This window comes from Cebus imitator, unplaced genomic scaffold (genome assembly GCF_001604975.1).
Source record: "Cebus imitator isolate Cc_AM_T3 unplaced genomic scaffold, Cebus_imitator-1.0 Scaffold353, whole genome shotgun sequence".
NCBI classification, from domain to species: Eukaryota; Metazoa; Chordata; class Mammalia; order Primates; family Cebidae; genus Cebus; species Cebus imitator.
In genome coordinates, this window is record NW_016107668.1 from 203695 (window position 1) to 225320 (window position 21626).

General features: G+C 42.7%; 1 protein-coding gene across 2 annotated transcripts in view; it reads left to right on the plus strand.

Moving 5' to 3' along the window:
• The window catches only part of KCNMB2 (potassium calcium-activated channel subfamily M regulatory beta subunit 2), a 269648-nt gene that overhangs the window by 36601 nt on the left and 211421 nt on the right, over positions 1 to 21626 (plus strand). The window contains exon 1 of one of the 2 annotated variants that reach the window (XM_037730563.1): positions 3285 to 3338. The exons of the other annotated variant lie outside the window; for it this stretch is intronic. Coding sequence (XP_037586491.1) covers positions 3319 to 3338 — 20 coding nt within the window. The 5' untranslated portion in view covers positions 3285 to 3318. Of the gene's footprint in view, positions 1 to 3284; positions 3339 to 21626 lie in introns of those variants that run through there. 2 annotated transcript variants of the gene reach the window in all.

Genomic DNA, 21626 nt, shown 5'->3' on the forward strand with positions numbered 1-21626 from the left:
ATAAAATTATGTTCTAATGTTAGATGACTTTTTCCAAGAATAGAGCCAAAGGTGTGGCTCTCTAAATTGGACATCAAGAAGGGCAGTTGAAATGGTTTTTTTTAGATAAAAGAACAGAGACGCTGGGTTAAAATATGTACACTAGCAATTGTGAGCTCTGACTAATCAACTTCCAAACATATAGGAGCGCAAATCCAAGAAAATAAAGATACCATCTAGTGAGAGTCGGAACGGATGGCAATTTTGCCATGATTCCTACTCCACAGGATTACTGACAGGATACAAGTAATATGAAATAAAAGATATAAAGGCATTTGTGAACCAAAAGACTTTCCATGCATACCCAGGATGATTATTACCAGTATAAACTACAGCAGAGGGGAGAACAGTGGGCGCAGGCAGGTGGGCATCCACCAGTCTCACTTTTTAGAAACTGGAGTCATAAAAAGTGCTTGCAATACATACTCATGACGTGCAGTGGAGAGAATGTGACCAAGCTTGAATCCGAGGGAAGAATCCTTGTGTGTACATATTTAGGTCATCCTTGTCGGTGATGCCGTGAACACTGTTTAAAATCAAAACCTCTTCACTTCGCCATTTATTTAGCCTAAGTGCACGGCAATTCCACAGCTGGATCTCACAAAAGTATGATTTTAAGTCAGAAGTTTGCCCCAGTTTTACAGGCTATATTTTCAGCCCTGCCACCTTTCCTGCAGCGTTCTAAACGTATATAAACTCAGATAAGGAGCATAACAAATATTTTATTTCCTTAAGACATGTCACGTAATTACAAGATACATGGGTTGTCTGGTTTTACAAACACAGGTGCAAATCATTCAATAGGTCACTTTTTTGATTGACCTATTCCCACATCCATCACTAATTTTCTCTAAAAGTTAATTTACGTTTAACTTTCCCCGAAGAAGGATTATTTTCTATTTCCATTGTCCATGTCTTTCTTAGGCCTTCTATAAATAGGAAGACTTTGCATATGATTTTGTTTATTTGCCCATTTATAAGAAAAAAATAATAACACCACTTGTGAAATAGCGCAATACAGAAAAAAAGACCTGGGATTGAATATTATTTTTACCACTAAATGACTACATGACCATGAGCAAATTATTTAACTTTTCTGAGACCCAGCTCCTCAATGGCAAAACTGAAGAAGCAAAGACATGGTACATGCAAAACTTACGGCATAAAATAAGAATCCAGTGATATTAGTTCTCTTTAAAATGGAAATAACTTTCTATATGTTCATGTGGTTATGGGAGGAAGGAAAAAGAATGTGCTTTGACTTCAATATAATCTGTGTCTTGGACTCAAGCGAAGAGTCTTCAAGTATACGTTATTTACTTGACGGATGAAATGGCTACCTTACAGTTGTTAATACATATCAAAATGTATGTTTTAGAAATAAAAAGTTACTATAAAAATTGCTAATATGCTTATAGAATAATCGGCTGTTTAAAGTATAATCCATTTGTTATTTACATTCCACAAAGTAACATAAGCAATTACATTACATTATGCTAATCATTGGCTAAATCTTATTTTCCCATTTAAATCAAAATTAAGTTATACAAATATAAAAAGGGAACCTAATAATGGCAAGTTTCAGTCTCTTTTTGCCTGGGAATTTATCAAGAACTTTTAATTCAGTACTTGGAGGTGACAGTCTGTAACTGTAAATAGGAACTTTGAGCGATTTATCTCAAATGTGAGTGATTTACAAAAGTAACTGTTTCTCACTGATTGGATCTTTTACCATGATGCCCTCAAGAAGACAGAATTTAGGAGAAGAGTAGAAACTTCTTTTTCCAGCTAAAATCTCCTAGCTGTGTAATCCTGGCAAGTTACTCAACTTTTCTGAGCCTCAGAAATGTTTATTTCTGAAAGTGGGAGTAAGATCTACCTTACTCTCTTCACAGAGATGTTCTGAAGAACAGAGGAGATAATGCACATAAATGTACTCAGAAACATGAAGGTCAGAAGAGAAGGAGCGGCCAGGGCTAACGGCTCCTTTCTTTGAGCTCCGGCAGCAGGCTGTTCACTGCACTCCGTGGCCTTGTGGCAATCTGTTCTCGTGGCCTGAAAGTGATGCAGTAGCAGGTGGAAGGTTAGCCTGAGGTCTGTGAATCTCCTCACTGAACTCTTCCCTGGTTAAGAAAACCTGGGTTGCCATAGTTTATTTAACCGGAAATGGTGCTGTTTTTGCCATGTTTTGTAATGTCTGACTTCTCCAAGGGTACTGGCAAAGGACATGTACAGAAGACAAAAGGCACTAGCAAGGGGCAGCACTAACAGCCCGCTTCAAAGAGGTGACGAGAGGGAAGGCTCGTGGCATCTGGGCATGGCTTTTAGATTCCGGCCAACACACAGGTTTCGTGGCTCCAAAGCAGCTCGCTGCTCACCTTAAAAACCCTGAACAAGAATGGGAATCTGGCCCAAGGCTGGCGTGTTAGAGGGTTCTTACATGCACAGGCTGAGATAAATCAGTGAGGCTTAGTGGGAGACGGCGCTGGGTACTTGGCCACACGCAGTCGTTGTTCTGACTTACAGGAGAGATCCTGCCCAGTCTCCTCAGCTGTTCCCTCCCTCCCTCCCTCTCCAAAAGAAAGAGTTTGTAAGAAAAATCATCCCTATTTTTTGATTTTGGACTGAACAGTCAAATCTCTACTATATCAATATAAAGTAAGCGGCACCCGTTTAAATTCACTCTCTTGATAGACAGGTGAGTTGACTTCCCCACCTGCTATTTTCATGCCAAAAGACTGCAATAACCTCCCTCCATCACCCTCAACAGACAAACAGAAGCCCTCTGAGACATCGTTTACGTATTGTGTTTGTGTGCACCTGTCCACAATGTTCTTTCTTCTAGGAAGGAATTTACCTGCCAATATTTTTGGCTTTAGCAGCAGAGCTCTTCTTGACAGACTAAGGGAAGGATCTACAGAAAAGTCATCTGATTAAAGTTTTGTGTCAAATTAAAACTCTCTGGACAGGATCCTCTTTCCTTCACATGGAATTCTGCAAACAGAAAGCAGATTCTCTCCCAGCGAAGAGCAACTCTAGCAAAGCCTGTGGTTTTCAGACTTTGACAGAACCTGTTGAAAACAGTATCATCATAATACACTTGTCAGTGGCTCTTTTGTCCCACATGATGCAAGACGAAATTTAGAAAGGTCTGTCTTCCTCCCTCAGGGTCATTTCTTTTGTGTTCCTACAGAGCCAATTGGCCTCATTTAAGTCCAAATTATGGTACTAAGCATCCCTTTCGCTAGCCTATAGGACTTCCTTTTCATCGTCCGTATCATGACCAGCATGCATCAAAGGTAGGGTCATTGTTTTCCACTTACTTTTGCTACTAGAAGCCCAAATTCTGATACAAGAAATTTTTAGTGTTGGAAGGGGAGAGAAACAGGGGCTGAAAACAGATCCCATCATCAGCAATCTTATCTGGGCATCTGAATACACCAAGCCTGGGATACTTTCTATAACACTGTGTTCAGGGCTCAGTCTGACGTGCTTTTCTTCCAGATGTAAGGTGGGCTGACTGGGCTTGATCCAGAGACTTGGGCATCTGATCAAAGCTGCCTGAATAATTTTGCGTTTTTATTAATAAAGCAATATAACGCTAGTTTTCTAGGACACTGTAGTCTCACTTAAAACATGTATAAACTGCTTTATTAGAGATTATAGCACTACTGGGAGAGAAAATAAAAGTGATCATTTATATGATAACGTGAGCTGATAATTTAGGAATGATTCATTCCCATTAATGTTCGCACACTGCCATGTAAGTTTATTAATCAGTACGTGTGGTAGAACAGAAAGAACCTTTGACAAAACAGCCTTTAACCGAGTCTCTTTCTGTGTGGTGGATGGCATAGAAAACAGTCTGATTCCGAGGTGCGGAAGCAGCCCCTGCTGCCTTGCTGCTGTTCCTCTGCTCTTTGCCTCGTTTGCATGGGCTGGGGCATCTGGGATGGGCCCTTAGAGGGGATTTTGTGGAGGGAGTTCAAGTGTAGGCGGCAGGATTTGACTGGATGAATTCTAAGATTCCTTCCATCTCTGGCTTTCCCTTGCCCTAAACAGGCGGTAGAAATAATTTCCAGCTGCAAACACCAGCAGAGAGCCAAATTAAAAAGGAGTTTTGTCATCTGCCATTGGACAGAAAAGAAAAAGTAATTGTGGTAACAGATCAAACACATCAGAAAGTCTGAAGATGAGCTCTTTTAGTCAGCATTGTATTTTAGCATAAAATAAATCTTATGTCTTTAAAATTTACTTTTTGAAGACAGTCTCTCATCATTTTTCTCAGAAGAAGAGAAGAAGGTGGGACAGGGCACTTTTTCTGAGACAGAGTCACTGTGTTCCCAGGCGGGAGTGCAGTGCAGGGGTGTGGTCTCGGCTCACTGCAGCCTCCGCCCCCCAGATTCAGCAGTTCTCCTGCTCAGTCTCCCGGGCAGCTGGGATTACAGGCCTCTGCCATCATGCCTGGCTAGTTTTTGCATTTTTAGTAGAGACGGGGTTTTACATGGTGGCCAAGCTGGTCTCGAACTCTGGAACTCAGGTGATGCACCGGCCTTGGCCACCCAAAATGCTGGGATTATAGGGATGAGCCACCGCGCCCAGCTTAGAGGGCACTTTTCAAGAAGCAAGTCACCAAAGATGAAAAAAACCATCTCCATTAATAAAAGAAATAGGGTTAATATAAGCTAACATTGTACACAGCGTAAAGATACTACCCTACATTTTTCTGATATGGTCAGATAAATAATAGATGGCAGACAGATGGACAGACAGATAGATATGACACATACATCAATGTTTTCTCTAAACATTCTTCTCTTTAATGTTTTTCTGAGTCCAGGTAACACAGGATGACATCTTGGCATTACCCTCAGGAGAGGTAACCACTGCTAAAATGTCATTGAATATTTTTCTCTGTATTCACATATATATAGTGTCATAATTTAAATTTTTTTGCCAATCTTTTCTCTTTTTTTTTTTTTTTGAGATGGAGTCTTGCTCTGATGCCCAGGCTGGAGTGCAGTGGTATGATCTTAGCTCACTGCAACCTCCGCCTCCCAAGTTCAAGCAATTCTCCTGCTTCAGCCTCCTGAGTAGCTGGGATTACACGTATGTGCCCCCACGCCTGGCTAATTTTTGTATTTTCAGTAGGGAAGGGGCTTCACCATGTTGGTCAGGCTGGCCTCACGATCCGCCCACCTCAGCCTCCCACAGTGCTGGGAACACAGGCGTGAGCCACCTTGCCCAGCCAAAAATGCCGTTTTTATCTTTTGTGGTTTCTTGATGTCAAGATTATAAAACTATTCTCCTATACCTTTTCTAGTACAATGTTGTTTTTTATTTTTAGATTTTTTAATGCACCTGGACTAAAAGGTGGATTAAGTCTGCCTTTTGGATATCAAGGAGGAATATACTTTTATTTTTCTCTAAATATATGTAATAAAATAGTCTCTTCTTCCTTTACTAATTCAAAATGCCACATCTATGATGTAAACAAAGGGACTGGGGAAGAGGGCATGATTTGAACTCCGTTCTGCTCTGCGAATCTATGTATCTATCCCTCTTCTGATATTAAATGGCTCTGAACTTCTTCAGTTTTTATACTGTATTTTCCTATCTACTAGGGAACATCTTTTTAAGATATCATCATTTATCCATTTTTACTAGGTAATCCCTCATGACTTTTGCAGCAGAAATGGATTACCCCAGGCCGACCTAAAGCCTGGGAAGTGTTGGGAAACAGGGTGGCAGAGGGACTTCTAGAGTCCAAGGATCTTCCTCCCCCAGTGAACAGAACTCAGGGGATTGATGATCTTTTCCAGCGATCTTTTTATCGGGGGCTCTGCTGACGTACTAGGAGATAGCAAGTAACACAGCACCTGTATAACATCAGGCACCGCGGCTGGCCAGGGACTTCACGACCGGATGGACCCTGCCCTTAAGAAGCTCATAGCCTACCAGGGAGAGGCCCCATGTGGGAAAAAGGCCTCATTCCAATGAGAAGATAAAAGCTCTGTCACCATTATCCGAGGTGAAAGCAAAAGAGTCCTATCAGTATATAATTTATTTAAATAATGGGAGATTTACAAATTTCAGGGAACTTTGAGCAGGGAGATAGTAGAAAGCAATTAAAACTCTGTCTCAGGAGAGGCTCTAATGCAAGCTTCTTCACTGACTTCTCACCTGTGTCATGTCTATAGATTCCTCTACAGAAGCAAGTTTCTCATTGTAGAAAGGTGATCTCTGTTGATATAAAGCTATTTATCAAATGTTTCTTATGTACCAGACACACACGTATATGTATGTAATTTTTAATATTTACCTAAATATATTTATAAATATCATATGTGTGCAATGCATGTGTAGATATCACATACTGTGCATAAACATGTATACATGTACGTGTATTCCCGACAGCACCCGGGAGGTAGCTATCATGACTTCGGTTTCATACTTGAAGACACTGAGCCCAGCTACCCAGCATCATTACACCACTTCTAAAACCTTGGGCAGTTGCTGCAGAACTCTAAGCCTGGCTCCTCATGGAGAAAATAAGAGGGGCCATTCAAAGGCCCATTGTGAGTAATTTATGAGATAATGAATGTCAAACATGGAGCAAGGACCTGGTGCAAAGAAAGCATTCAACAGCTAATGATTGTTCAGGTCACACAGCTATTAAGCGGTTTAACAGAGCCTATGTGAACGAAGTGATTCCCCTCAGGCTTAAATCAAATCTAAATAATTAGTGGAGTTGCTTTTTTAAACCATCTTCTATGGCCTTAAAAGAGACTCTTTACTAAAAAGAAAGGCAAGTTTATGTAAACAGAAAATTACTTAAAACATATAATCATTATGAAATCAATGTAATGGGTTTTTACCCCAACATTCTAACAGCTCAACTTCCCCCTTCCAAGTCCTCCAAGTAGGAAAACAGCAGGTTTCCAGAGACCAAATTTCTGACAGAAGCACTAGGTGCATTGTAAAATCACCGAATTCTGCTGCCTGAGCTCACGTTCAAGCCCCGCAGCCTGTGCGAATTCAACGGGCTCAGTCTCCACACCCCACTCCCTAATTCCCAATCACGGTGTCTCAGAAAGATCCAGCCGATCACAGGGACTCAGACTGTGGTTTTGTTTTTGTGGGGTTTGTGGGGTTTTTTGTTGTTGCTTGTTTTTGAGACAAGGTCTTGCTGTTTCACCCAAGCAGTGGTGCAATCACAGCTCACTGCAGCCTGAACTCCTGGACTGAAGCAATCCTCCAGGCTCAGCCTCCCTGGTAGCTAGGACTACAAGTGTGTGCCACCACACCTGACACATTGTGTAATATTTTTGTAGAGCCAGGGCCTTGCTCAAACTCCTTGACAACAGATTTATTTCAGCGTGATCCCATCCAGGGTTCCCACACATTTGAAAAGAGACTGTGACCTGCCCTGGCCAAAGTTTTGAAATCTGGACCCAGAGTAATTAACCATTCAATAAATACTTGCAGGTTAATCCACTGAAGTGGCAAGTCCGTGCAAAAGTGAGATCTCAGAACTCTATTTTGCAATCCCCTAAAGAAAGTCATAACATTTTAAATTGTTCATCCTGAGCTGGGAATTTTTTTAATGGCCTAACGTGTAAGGTAAGATCAAGTCAGATCTGAATCTATAACAATACACTTAAAATGACTGGCCCAAAAGTATGACAGTGAGAGGTAAGGTTTGGTGTGAGACTGAAAGGTTATTCCGTCGAGATTTGGGACGGTCTAACCAGAGAAATTGCATCTAGCCATTTTTATTCATCTTCTTCCTCTTACCCTTCTTCCTTCTCTCTCTTGTTTTGTGCTGACAGGTCATAGTGACACATATTCATTGAGAAGAAAGAAGGGAGAATGGGTATTTGCAAAAAGAGTGGGTAGAACAATTTTATCTATACATTTTTTATCCGTTTTTCTCCCCTTTATATTCACATTATTCCACTTAAAAATTGAACCTCACCTTAGTTGACACTGGATTTAGGAAAATAAAGAGCTTTCCAACATTTTCAAATTTCAAAATGTTTTACTCTTTGTTTTGTATTTATGAATTTAGTTTCTGCCACAATGTAACATAAAGCATAAATGCATTAACTTTAAAAAAAATTGAGGAAAAAAATCACTCATTGCCCTGCCACTTGGAAATGATCACAGCTGACATTTGTTGAGCACTTTGGATATTCCAGGCACTCCTCCAAGAGCTGTGTGCATTATCTTGTTTCATCCTCATCAACACTATGAAGTAGGTAATACTAGTGTCTCATGTCTAGGGTGGAAATTAATGCACAAATAGTTGGGTAACTTGCCTTGAGCAATACAGCTTGCAGCTGGTGAAAACGCTACGCAAACTAAGAGGCGTCATGACTGATCCTGACTGAGTGTATCATGCTGGGGCCCAGGCCCTGACCACGCTGCTTTTGTGTAAGACTTTAATCACTCTGAAGGTCGAGTGAGGGCCCTGCCGCACTTGCAGTGTTGGAACAGGACTGGTAAACTCTTTAACCCGCAAACATTTCCTCTTATTTGAATGACAGAGAAAACAAGTCTACCAACTTCATTTGTTTTTTATTATGTGGCATAATCCATCAGCCACTGAAAACAAAGCACAGATTAACAACGGCCCAGGAAACTTGTAAAACAAAACGGTATAATCTGGAATGGACGAGAAACTGATATTTCGTCAGTCACATTTTGATAGGTCTTTATTTAAAGTAACTCTCAACCTCTCACAGTTAGCCAATAGATCCAAGGTTTTCAAGAGGAAAATCCCAAACATCCCTGGATATAATCAATACTCAATGGTTAAGATGAATAAATATCCATTTGAGGAATCAGCATACACATGAGTCTGCCAAAAGAAAGAGCTGACTTTTGGCTCCTCGTGTGTGAGCCTCGTGTATGAGAGTTTCACATTTCTCGTCTTTCACAAGGTTTTCATCACTTTTCCCTTCTTCAGGGCTCATTCCATCTTTTTGCAGAACCAAGTGCTCTACCCAGTAAGATCCAAAGCATGCGTAATTGAGGAACTCAGGGTTTCCATTTTCTTAACAACTTTTCTCATGCTCAGTCTCAAGCCTTCTCAGTTGGAGGCAGCACCTGATCTCTCATTGCTTTAGACCAATCTTCCGTAAAGAAACCCAGAGTGAAGAAAGAGGCTCTCAGCCACTGTCTCATGACCATAAAGAGGCTGTGCATGCCAGTGGGACCTCCGTTACCAGTGGTGTGTTTTCATGATCTGGCATCTGTACCCAGGAGTGAGAGGCAGCTTGGCCTTCAGAGAATAAGGGCTGGCCCCTGGACCCCTCAGTTTAACTTGAAGACTCCAGCCCATCTTGCTGGAGGCAAATCCCTTAACATCTTTGGTCATGGCTGCCATTGTCCAAAATGAAGACACAGAACTCCGGCCGTGCTTTCCTGCGAAGCCCTGAGACTCTGATCCAGGATATCAGGTCGGTCAGTCAGCAGGTGGAAAAGATCAGGCTCAGCTCTTCCTGCTCTCCTGGCGTCACTGAGGGCAGCTCCGTCTTTGTATTGTTTTCAGGGGTTCTACATAAAACTTCGTTTGAAAAAAGGATTCTGCTACTCAATTTTTTTTGGTGAAATTACTGAATAAGATGATTCCTAGAGTCAGGTTAGCCCTATGTGAATTTTTTTTTTCAATTTTATTTTTTTATTTTATTTTTTTTCCCATTTATTTTATTGCATTTTAGGTTTTGAGGTACATGTGAAGAACATGCAAAATTGTTGCATAGGAACACACGTGGCAGTGTGATCTGCTGCCTTCCTCCCCATCACCTACATCTGGCATTTCTCCCCCTGCTATCCCTCCCCAGCTTCCCACCCCCCACCATCCCTCCCCTATTTCCCCCCAACTGACCCCAGTGTGCAGTGCTCCCCTCCCTGTGTCCATGTGTTCTCATTGTTCAACATCCGCCTATGAGTGAGAACATGTGGTGTTTGATCTTCTGCTCTTCTGTCAGTTTGCTGAGAATGATGGTTTCCAGGTTCATCCATGTCCCTACAAAGGACCCAAACTCATCGTTTTTGATGGCTGCATAATATTCCATGGCATATATGTGCCACATTTTCCCAATCCAGTCTATTGTCGATGGGCATCTGGGTTGGTTCCAGGTCTTTGCCATTGTAAACAGTGCTGCAATGAACATTCATGTGCACGTGTCCTTTAATAACCCAGTTTGAGTTTGCATGTTCCCATGCAAGGCCAAAAGAGTACACTCCCTTCATATCTGTGGCATATATTGTTTTCCACAGGACTTTTTCTTGGCTATTCTGGCAATATTTACGATGGTCTGAAATATCTTAATCACACCAGCAGTTGTAAATCATGTTCAGGCTACATAATGGGTGACCTCTCACCCTTAGCCCTCAAGCAAAGCATTCCTGAAAGACCTAGTTTGACTGTTATTTTAGACGACTAGAAAGTAAGTGTGCAGGTGGAACACGAAGGTAATTCAGGTGAGCTGCTGCCTCCCACAAGAGAGAAGCACATCTGTTTTCCTAAGGCAGGGGTGCCCTGAGGACAAAGACATCATTTAACATTTATGTTTATCTCACTCTCTCTTAAGGAGTGATGCATATGCGAAATTCATCAAAATCAGCCGGGCTTGATACACAAATGGCTGGGAAGGGATAACTGTGTTTCTAAGTACCATGCTGTGTTGGCATCAGCCACCAAGGGCTCTCTGATGGCTGCCGTGTGCCGTGTGTGTTTTCCATAAGGAGATATTCATAGAGAAGTAGTGTCTGTCAACCTGAAATCTGGGTTATACTACAATCTCTGTAAAGTTCTGGCAGGTCTATGAGTTTTGGTAAACTCCTGGTTTGTGCCTGCTTTTCTGTTTCACAGAAGTCATTCTTAAAGTACGGCACGTAGACCATCTACATCAGCATCACTGCAGGGAGGTGTTTTTCAAAGTGAAGGTTTCTACGGAATCAGAATCTCTGTGAAGGGCCTGATGTGTTAGCATACTCTCTGGAGCTCCTCACGCACACTGAGGTCATTTTCTTTTTTTGTGTGACTCTTTTGCTTTAATATGGTCTCAGAAAACACCATTTAATATTCCAAATGTTTTGGCCACTAAAGGCATAAGTTTGACATGTCCCCTTACCCCTCAATTTCTTTATTTTTTAAATAAAGTAGGGGCAGAGGGAAGGGGCTCTGGTGTTGGGGAATGGGGGTGAAGATGATCTCAATGCCAACTAACATGCCGTTCCCGAGCCTTCCGTTGACTTAAGCTTGGAGGCCAGAGCGGCGTATTGCCCAGGTAATTTCACAGCTGTTATCCGTTATACGGCACATATTCAACCTGGAGAAACAGAAACTTTTAAAATATTTACGTGCATATTTATAACGTGTAAAATGGAAAATGATACATCTGGGAACAAGTACCAGAAATGAAATATGTGTCTAATAAAATAAGCAAATCAGGAGAAGTCATATATCACCTGACTCGGTTCCTTCTACAGGAACTAATCACATGAAATGCATCTTGAAATCCACCATTAAACACGCCACAGAGTCTAGCCAGAGAATACTGCATCGAAAGACATGATTTGACTTCTATGAGTCCACTTTTTCACTGGATAAGTTAAATTTTGCAAAATGATTTCAAAGTGGGTTTTGGAGCCCTTGAGATGAACTCTCCCACTACAATCTACTCTGAAAACTAACTGGTGACAAAGTGTTATTCTATTGATTTTGACCAACGCTTATTTTGTTGACCAATGGTTATTTAATGTCCACAATATGGCATATTCTACTTCCTGGAATGACTTATCCATCAACTCCCTGGCCTTTGACTGGGCTTTTGTGTCTCTGTCCTGTGTTACTGCAATGTCCTTCCAACGGACCATCTTCTCCTTTCAATACATCTCTGTCCTAAATCCCTAAAATGCAAGTCTGATCACGTCCATCTTCTGCTGGAAACTCTTCATTGGCTTCCCCATACCTACTGGATAAAGTCCAACCTCTTGGACATGGCATACCAGACCATTCATTACCTGACTAAGCCTTTATTTCTAATCATGACTGCATGAGCCCAGGGGCACGGAAACTGAGCCATAACTCTGAGGATGCTATTCTGTTCTTCTGGTATGCCCTCTTCCCTCCCTCCCTCCTTATCTACCCAAGTGTGCCTGACATGTTCGAGCAATACCGGGAAGACCACTGAGGCAAGAATAAAGTGAGTGAAGGGAAGAATATTAGGAGATTAGGTGCCCCCAGAATGGGGCAGGTCATGTAGGACCTTATGCTTTGAGTAATACGGAATGTCACTGGAAAGATTCTAGCAAATTGGTATGATCTGTTTTTATTTCAAAGGCTCACTCTGGCTTTCATGGTAAAGATGTCTGTGAGAGTGGAAATGTGAGAAGAGCAAAAGCAGAGAGACCAATTACAAGGGAATTACACCAACCTGAGCAAGAAATTAGTGTGGAGGCAGCGAAGATGGTGGGAAGCTGCCTGATCGCAGAGACATGTGCTTAAACTAGAAGCAGTAGTATTTGCTGGTGAATCGATGTAGAGTGTGACAGAATGAAGAAATCTGAGATGACCCCCACGTTTGGGGTCAAAAGAATTGGAAAATTGAAGTAGTCATTTACTGAGATAGAATAGAAAGGGCATGTCTGCAGCGGATAGGAGCAAATTAAAATGTTGAACTGAGGTGCTTATTAGACACTCAAGTGAGGGTGCCTTGTAGACAATGGGATGTTTTAGCCTGGAATTCAAGGGGAGGCTGCATCTAGATGAATTAACTCAGAAGTTCTCAACATATAAGCATTATTTATAAGTGAGTGTACATAAAAAAGAGGAATGTTAACACATAGAAAGCACTAAAAATGTGAAATGAATAAATAACACTGAGATCCCAACTTGCACAACAGTATAAAGTATCATATTCATATCATTAGAGGGATTTCATTCTCTGCCATCTTCTCTTATGAAAAATCTGTTTGCAATTCTTATTTCCAAGGACACACTACTATGAAGTCATTTATCATGGTAATACAGACATGGGCATACAATTATCTGCTTGAATATTGAATTACTAATGTCTTATTATTTCATGTCTTAGTGGTCATATACAGTATTTGCTAAAAGAAACAAAAATCAATACATCAATATGCTGAGGCTGCCAACTGTTGGATGGACATCACTGTTAACAGAGGTATTTGAGCATGTTAAAAAGTTGTCAGAGCCTCACATGATGGTTAACTGTTTCCAGGGTGTTTATCGTCCATTATCTCTGTTTGACTTTGAACCTCATGACGTCCAAATACTAGGCAGTTCAGTGTTGTGATCCCTGATTTAAGTTTTGAGAAATGAAGGCTTTTACTTGAGCTGATGAATGGGCCCTCGTGGTCTGAGTCCTGGCAGTCCAAGTGCCTGCTCCTCTTCTGCTTGTCAGCTTTCTGAGGAGCCCCAGGTCCTGCTCATCCTTAGCTGCTGATATGGGTTGACTGTCCCCACCCAAATCTCATCTGAATTATAGTTCTCATAATCCCCATGTGTCGTGAGAGGACCAGGTGGAGATAGTTGAATCGTGGGGGTTGGTTTCCCCATGTTGTTCTCGTGACAGTGAGTTAGTGCTCACGACATCCGGTGTTTTTACAAGGGCTTCCCCCTTCACTGGGCATTCATTCTCCTTCCTGCTGCCATGTGAAGAAAGATGTGTTTGCTTCCCCATCCACCATAATTGTAAGTTTCCTGAGGCCTCCCAGCCATGCAGAACTGTGAGTCAGTTAGACCCCGTTCCTATATAGATGACCCAGTCTTGGGTAAGTCTTTATTAGCAGCATGAGAATTGACTCATACAGCTGCCATGCCAGTGCGTGGCACAGGATGACAAGTGGCATGGGTGTTACTTTACATTTTAAACTGAAGGCTAAGAAAATAAATGGTCTTTATTGGGCACCGTTCAGTAGGTCAGATGCTCTGTGTGTGGATCTGGGTTTAATCAGTAGAAACCCTCAGGTAGGTAATCTTGAGCTTTCCAAAGAAGCACGGAAGGGGAGGAGAATGATGACCCCAATAATGCGTCTGGATGCCCTTGAGAGGCACCTTCCACTCAACCAGCTCAGCCACTCAGCTCTTGCCACCTTTAAGCTTAGTTCTGCTCCCACAGATGCCAACACCTTTGATCTTGCTCTTCAGTCTTAATCCCTTGGATGCTCCACTTTTGTTGACTAAGTTTCCCAGTCCTGCCCACACACCCCATGCATCCAGTTGTAGATGATCCATTTTCAACTTTAATAACCTCTCCTCAGTAAGAACATGCCATTGATTTTATACTTTTATACATACTTGATCTTTGCTCATGTTATCTAAGCTGCACAACAATCCGACCAGAAAGGCATTATTTTTCTATTTTTAAACTCAGAAAGACTAAAACATTCTTTCCTATGGCCACAAAGCTACTAATAATTGGAAGAGTTGAGATATGAACCCAACGAACATATAAATCCAAAGTCCAAGCTTTCTCTACCTACGCTGCCACCTCCCCTCATCACGACTGGTTAATTTGCTTTTCCTTTCTGCCTTAAAAGAGTCAATATGTTTATCCACGGTCCTCTCCCATCTTCTAGCCCTGCATCCCCACCACCACCACCCCAGGGATTGCCAAACCCCGTTACAATTAGTGAAGTCCAGGAATGAATATCTTTACAACAGGAACTTCCATGTTTCTAAAACGCAAGAGATTCAATTTTGTACCAGACACTAAATCTGTCTCTCAAACAGGACCCGTAAATCTCTCCCCAAACCAAAAGATATAATTTATTAGAGAACCTCTTTTCGTTAATATATCCAATCCATCGTTTGCTTCAAATTTAAGGTTTCTTTGTGGCATATGGAGAGAAGAGGGTGGGTGGAGTTTCCACCTGAGGTTCAGCTTTCACGGGTGTGCCTGCTGTCCTCCCATGCAGATGCCACACACGCCGAGGAGACTCATCAAAGGACGGGGTTAGTAACGCACAGCCTCAAGCTACCTGGCTTCAACAGGCATCGTGGGGAGAAGCTTAACTCACACAATGACATTCTTATGCCTCTTTTCGATAACGGGTTTTTATCACATCATAAAGGAGCTCCGCAGCTAGTTAAAATCATTGCCTTGCTAACGAGTTGTGATTGTGGGACACTCTGGAATGCAATGTTGCCTGTGATGTTCGTAGGTACAAAGACACACAGCATACAGCTCAGCACCCATTCCATTAGTGTCTAAAGTTTATCTCGGATATCATCACTGTGAGGAAGAAAGGGACCACAGGACGCAGCCACTGGGGAAGTAAAGCCCACTTGTAAGTGTGCAGACGTCTGAAAGCCACTGGTCTCTCCCTAGCCTCATTCCTCATAAAAGGTGCACAACTGAGTATGCACAGCTAGGCCCATCGAATAATCAAAGAGACGGTTTCACTTGGGATAAAATTGGCATGCCAAGCTTGAGTGGGAACGAAGTCACGTTGCCATTTCCACACACTGACGCGGGGATACAACAAACACAGCACTCACCGCGCACTGCTCTCAGGCTCCTAAAGCAGAAACTCTGGAGGTGCTCAAACACCACAGCGCTGATAACGTCATGTAAATATTCCCAAATGACGTGCTCCTCACCATTCATTTTTCTAACTGCCATGGATTGTGTTGACAAGGTTACCAGCAAGATATTTAGATGATGTTCATCTTTCTCGCTCTGACCAGGTTGTGCTAGTAAAAAGTGGCCCTGTTGATAATCTCCTTGGCCACATCTTCTTTTGTGTTGGCTTTTAAATATCCCAAATGTTAAAAATTGGGGTGGAAGAAATGACGGAAAAAGTAAAACATGGAGCCTTAATAAGAACTCAGATTTTTAAACTGTTAGGGAACAGTTTGATGATAATGAATTCAGGAAAATGCAGGACAAAAAACAAGAAATGCAGACTTTAGGTTTCTAATTAAGTTTAAAACCAGCCTCAAAAATTGCTTCATGAGCTCAGGTACCTGACCATTTTGCTGTAAACTCTCCATCTAAACCTCTAAACTCTCTAAACTGGAGAGTAGCCCTGTATATAAAAGTGTTTGGTGGGATGAGCCAGGTTGGAATCCAGCCAAGAGACAGCAGCACCTATTCTGTGATGCAAATTATAGATAAGAAAAGTCTGTAAAGCACTAGAGAATATGAATTGTTATAGACAGACAGAGTGACCAGATTTCTTAGCAATCTAATAGATATTCCATTTATTCATGTATTCTCATTCATTCATTCATTTATGTACTCATTCTGGTAAGGAAACTTTTCCCAGGAATTTGCATCAATCATGAGCCAAACAGGGAGAGACAGATTTTTTTTTTTAAGAAAGAAAGCTATGATTACAGTAGAGTTTATTCATTGGTCAGAAGAAGTAGGGAAGGAGGTACGAAGAAAAGAAGGAAGCAGCCTGGAACCGGTGACGTTGGAGGTGGTTGTCAAGGTGAACGTTCAGGGGATAGAACAGAAAAGGCCGGACCTAGAGGCAGCAACCCAAGCAAGGAGGGAGGGGTTAGGGTGCACACGTGACCAGGGACCTCGTTTGAGCTGGATGTGGGGCCACGCTGAAGTCAGGCATGACTGGGAAAAGATCGCATCTTGAGGGTCTCACGTGTCGTGTTAAGGAGTGTGTGCATTCTCTTCTAAGTCAGTTGTTCTCCATTCTTGCTGCACATTACAATTCGGGAGTTGTTGAAATATACTCAGAACCCAGCCCAAAATATTTGGTTTATTTGGTCTGGGAACAGACTCGAGGTTGGAATTTTCGGTGCTCCTCACAGACAGCGAGGGATAAGCACCTTGCTACAGAGATGGAGTCATGCTGAGGGTGTTTAAGCAAGGACATGTCAAGGCCAGTTCTGTTCTACAAAGACAAGTCCGGCAGATGTGTGGAGAGTTGACTGACAGAGGTAAAAACCAAGTAGATTAACGTAGTGAATTACAGCAGTGGTTTTCAAACTGTGGCTCACCAAAGCTTTAGGGTTTTATGGAGTTTCTGCAAGGGCTGTGAAACATTTGCTTTCAATTTGCTTTTTAAAACATTTGCTTAATTACTATTAAAAATAATAATTGACAAAAATTCAATGTGATATAGATCAAATTTTAATACATCAGGAATGGCTGAAATTATGTTTCCAATTTAATTCAATAAAAATGCTCCTGAAACCTTAATCAATGAATAGCCTGGAATTATATGGCAAGCTACTAAAAAAGCAGGAAAAAGAAAAAGTCATCAGGCTACAGGATTTTTTTTTTAAATATGCGCAGTCAAACCATACATATCAAATGCTGATGACAAATCACAACACAGTTCCGGATTTCAAGTATTTTGTGTTCCTCACATTGTCCTTACACACGACTTTTTTTTAATCTTGTGCATTTACTTTAAAAAAAAAAAGTTGTACAATACACATAAGAGTTACCATCTTACTTTTATGCGTGCAGTTCAATCACGTTAAACACATTCACACTGTTGTGCGACCAATTTCCAAAACCTTTTCATCAAACAAAACTGAAACTTGATACTCATTAAACAAACAACTCATCTCCCCCTCCCCTGCCAGCCCTGGTGACCTCCACTCTACTTCTCTGTTTCTGTTAATTTGACTAATCTGGATGCTTTACACAAGAGGCATTCTGCAGCACTTCTCTTTTGGTGACTAGCCTTTCTTTTGAGACAGAATCTCACTCTGTCACCAGCCGGGCTGGAGTGAAGTGCTGCCATCTTGGCTCACTGCCACCTCCGCCTCCCAGGTTCAAATGATTCTCCTGCCCCCCTCTCCCAGATAGCTGGCATTACAGGTGTGTGCCTCACGCTTGGCTAATTTTGTATTTTTAGTAAAGATAGGGTTTCACCATGTTGGCCTGCTTGGTCTTGAACTCCTGACCTCAAGTGATCCACCCACCTCAGCCTCCCAAAGCGCTGGGATTACAGGTGTGAGCCACTGGGCCCCGTTGTGTCTAGCTTATTTTACTTAGAATAATGTCCTGAAGATTTATTGATGTTGTATCATATGTTAGAATTTTCCTCCTTTTTGAGGCTGAATATTCCATTGTATATATATGCCACATTTTGTTTATCCATTTGTCCATCAACAGACATTTGGGTTGCTTTCATATCTTGCTAATGGGAATAGTGCTGCTATGAACATGGATGTGCAAATATCTCTTTAAGCCCCTTTAATTATCTGGAATAGATACCCAGAAGTAGAATTGCCGGACCATACAGTAACTCTATTTTTAATTTTTTGAGGAATACATTTACTTTTAATAAGTAAAAGCTGTCCACTGGAAAATAAATGTATCCATATAAAAAGCAGCTTTATTTGATAAAACAGAAGTCTACATAAGTATGGTTTCATACCGGGTAGGAAGGAATCTGCTCTGGAGAGAGAGGAAAGGGAGGTTGGGAATTCCAGGAAAGAACTGGTAGGGAAGAAGGGCAAGGGCAGACACAGCTCAGAGAGGTTAAGAAGCTGATTTTTTTGGTTCAAGTCTTTGCTATTGTGAACAGTACTGCAATAAACACACGTGTGCATGTGTCTTTATAGTAAAATGATTTATAATATTTTGGGTATATGCCAGCAGTCCCATTATGACAAATACAAAGCAAGTGAGCTGAGATTGGTGAGGTTCTCACATTTTACAAACACCAAAGCCTAGGTCCTTGAGGAATCACCACATGGTCTTCCACAATGGTGGAACTAATATACACTCCCACCAACAGTGTAAAAGCATTCCTATTTCTCTACATCTTCTTCAGCATCAGTGATAGACTGGATAAAGAAAATGTGGCACATATACACCATGGAATACTATGCAGCCACAAAAAAGAATGAGTTCATGTCCTTTGCAGCGACATGGATGAGGCTGGAAACCGTCGTTCTCAGCAAACTGACACAGGAACAGAAAACCAAACCCTGCATGTTCTCACTCATAAGTGGGCATTGAACAGTGAGAACACATGGGCACAGGGAGGGGAACATCACACACTGGGGCCTGTCAGAGGATGGGGTGCTAGGGGAGGAATAGAAGGGGGGTGTGGGGCTAGGACAAATACCTAATGCATGGGGGGATTAAAACCTAGATCACGGGCTGATGAGTGCAGCAAACAGCCATGGCACGTGTATCCCTATGTAACAAACCTGCATGTTCTGCACATGCCTCCCAGAACTTAAGTATAATTAAGTAAAAATTTTAAAAAAAGAAGTGATGCTGTTAAGGTCTTTAGGACCTCCCTGCAATCACCACTGTTCTTTTTAATGAATGTGGCTCTGTGAGGGGTTTTTCATTTGTATGAAAATAACACAATCCTCTTTGGATAGCATAATCTTGAGGTCAGTGAATATCCCTGTCCACAGCTGACTCAGAAAGAACACTTCCACAACAAGTTTAGAAAAAACGAAACTTTCATTACATTCCCAGCCTTTTCTCAGCAGGAGCCAACGTTCTGAGTCTCGGGGTGAAGGAAGTGTATAGAGAAGTTCCTTATGCTCTTTTACCTAGAGGCGTCGGCGGCTTCTCTGATATTGCAAAAGTTACAGCACCACCAATAAATTCTGCATCGTGCTTTGAAAAGGCAGATCACTTAAGTTTTCCATATTAGCACACAGGGCTCCTATCAGAAAGAGCCCAGAAGTAAGGCACACTCAAGCAATTAGTTGGGGCCACAGAAGAACAAAGGTTCTGAGGAGCCTTGGCAAAGAACTGGAGGAGAGTGGGTAAATTAAAGGGTTTTCTGCCAGGCTGAATTATTAGGTCTCTCTGTAATTAATTCAGGCTTCTGCATCTTTTTTCCTCAGCAGGCCTGTTGACTGTCTTGAAATGATGAGGAGAGAGGTATGAGAAAGTTGAATGCAGGGTAGTGCCCTAACCACCGCTCAGATGACGTGGCTGGTGGGGCAGAGGCCTGGATGCAGGGCACAGTGTTGCTTTGCAGAACTGGAATAGGCTGCCCACCTGGGGTCGCTGGCACCTGTGGCGACAGATCAGCAGGAACCCAGAGGGATGCAGGGCTCAGACCAGACCCATTCGTCCCCGCGCCACAAAATAAATCCCTTTTTGGGTGATTTACGTACTATATCTGAGTAATTCTGGTTTAGCTTCCGTGAAATAAATCTTTAGTAAATAGAATAAACATGGTCCAAATGCTCAGAAATTTCCCGGAGAATGTGGCAGACAAGGAATCACAATTACAATCGAGGAGCGGGCAGTAAAAATAGCCACACTACAGGGTCCTGTGGGACACTCGGGACAGGCCCCAGTCCAGCTCTGGGCACTGGGGAGGTTCGAGGTTGGGGAGCAGCAGGTCCCAGCCAGGTGGAAAGGAGGAAGGCGAGCAGCAGGTCCCAGCCAGGTGGAAAGGCGGAAGGGGAGCAGCAGGTCGGAGGTCCCGCGGCTGGAGAGGAGGCAGGGTGAGTAAAGGACCACAGCCCAGTAGGACAAACATGAAGTGAGGGAGCCGAGGTTGGTGAGGATCTCACATTTTACAAACACCAAAGCTGTCAGGGGGGCTTGTTGAACCACAGAGAGCTGAGCCCACCCCAGCGCTTCTGATGTCACGGTGCTAGTGAGTTTGTGATTTGAACAAGCTCCCAGATGGCGCAGATGCAGCAGGTCTGGAGACCACACACTGAGAACTACCAATGTAGAGAGTATGTTGGACATAGCGATTGGAGGGCTGGGAAGCACGTCCCCCAGAACAGGTGGCCATTATGGTAAGAGACAGTGACAGCCTGGACAGTGACATGGGAGTGGTGACGGGCTGCGATCAAGGTGTGGAACTGAGAGTTCTCAGTGACGAGGTCTTCGAAGTTGCCGTCAGAGGGTTACGCCATTCCCTGGGGCAGGGAAAAAAGGAGGAGCAGATTTGGGGTCAAAGTGGCACATGGACCCTGAGGGTGGTGCTTATAAGTCTCACAAGTAAAAAGTAATAATTAAGTGTAAGTTATTTCAACTACATATATCCGATTTATGCAAAGCAGGTAGTTAAATGCATGCTATTTAGGAGCTAAAAGAAAAATGGACTGGAGACGCAGGTCAGGGATCTGGGTAAAGATCTGGAGATAGAGACTAAAGCAGTAGAAATAGCCCAGAGAGAACATGCAGGTAAAAAGAGACACCCTAGAACAATGTTTTGAAAAAAGAAGTGGGTTATTTGAGAAACGGGCAAAGGGAAAGCCTAAGTTAGACCAAAAGGTCAGGAGAGGCAACCAGGCGTGCTCAAGGAACCAGCAGAACGGGGGGAGGCTTCCCGGGGAGAGGGTGCTCTGCAGCTGCAGACGGGACCGGCAGGGGAGGGTGGCAGACAGGCTCTGGGAACACGGAGCGCTGAGGCCACCGGGAGAGCGTGTGGGCTGAGTGATAAGCAGGGTGTCAGGTGCGCTGCTGACGATGACACTGTACCCCAGGCAGTGGGGGACTGCGGGAACTGGAAATCCTGCGGCCTATTCTCAAGCTTAGGCACCTTTATTCTGTGTTCAAGGACATTTGAAAGTTTCATGTCCAAGGGAAGCAACATGCAGGCCGGTGAGTGAAACTCACATTACACAC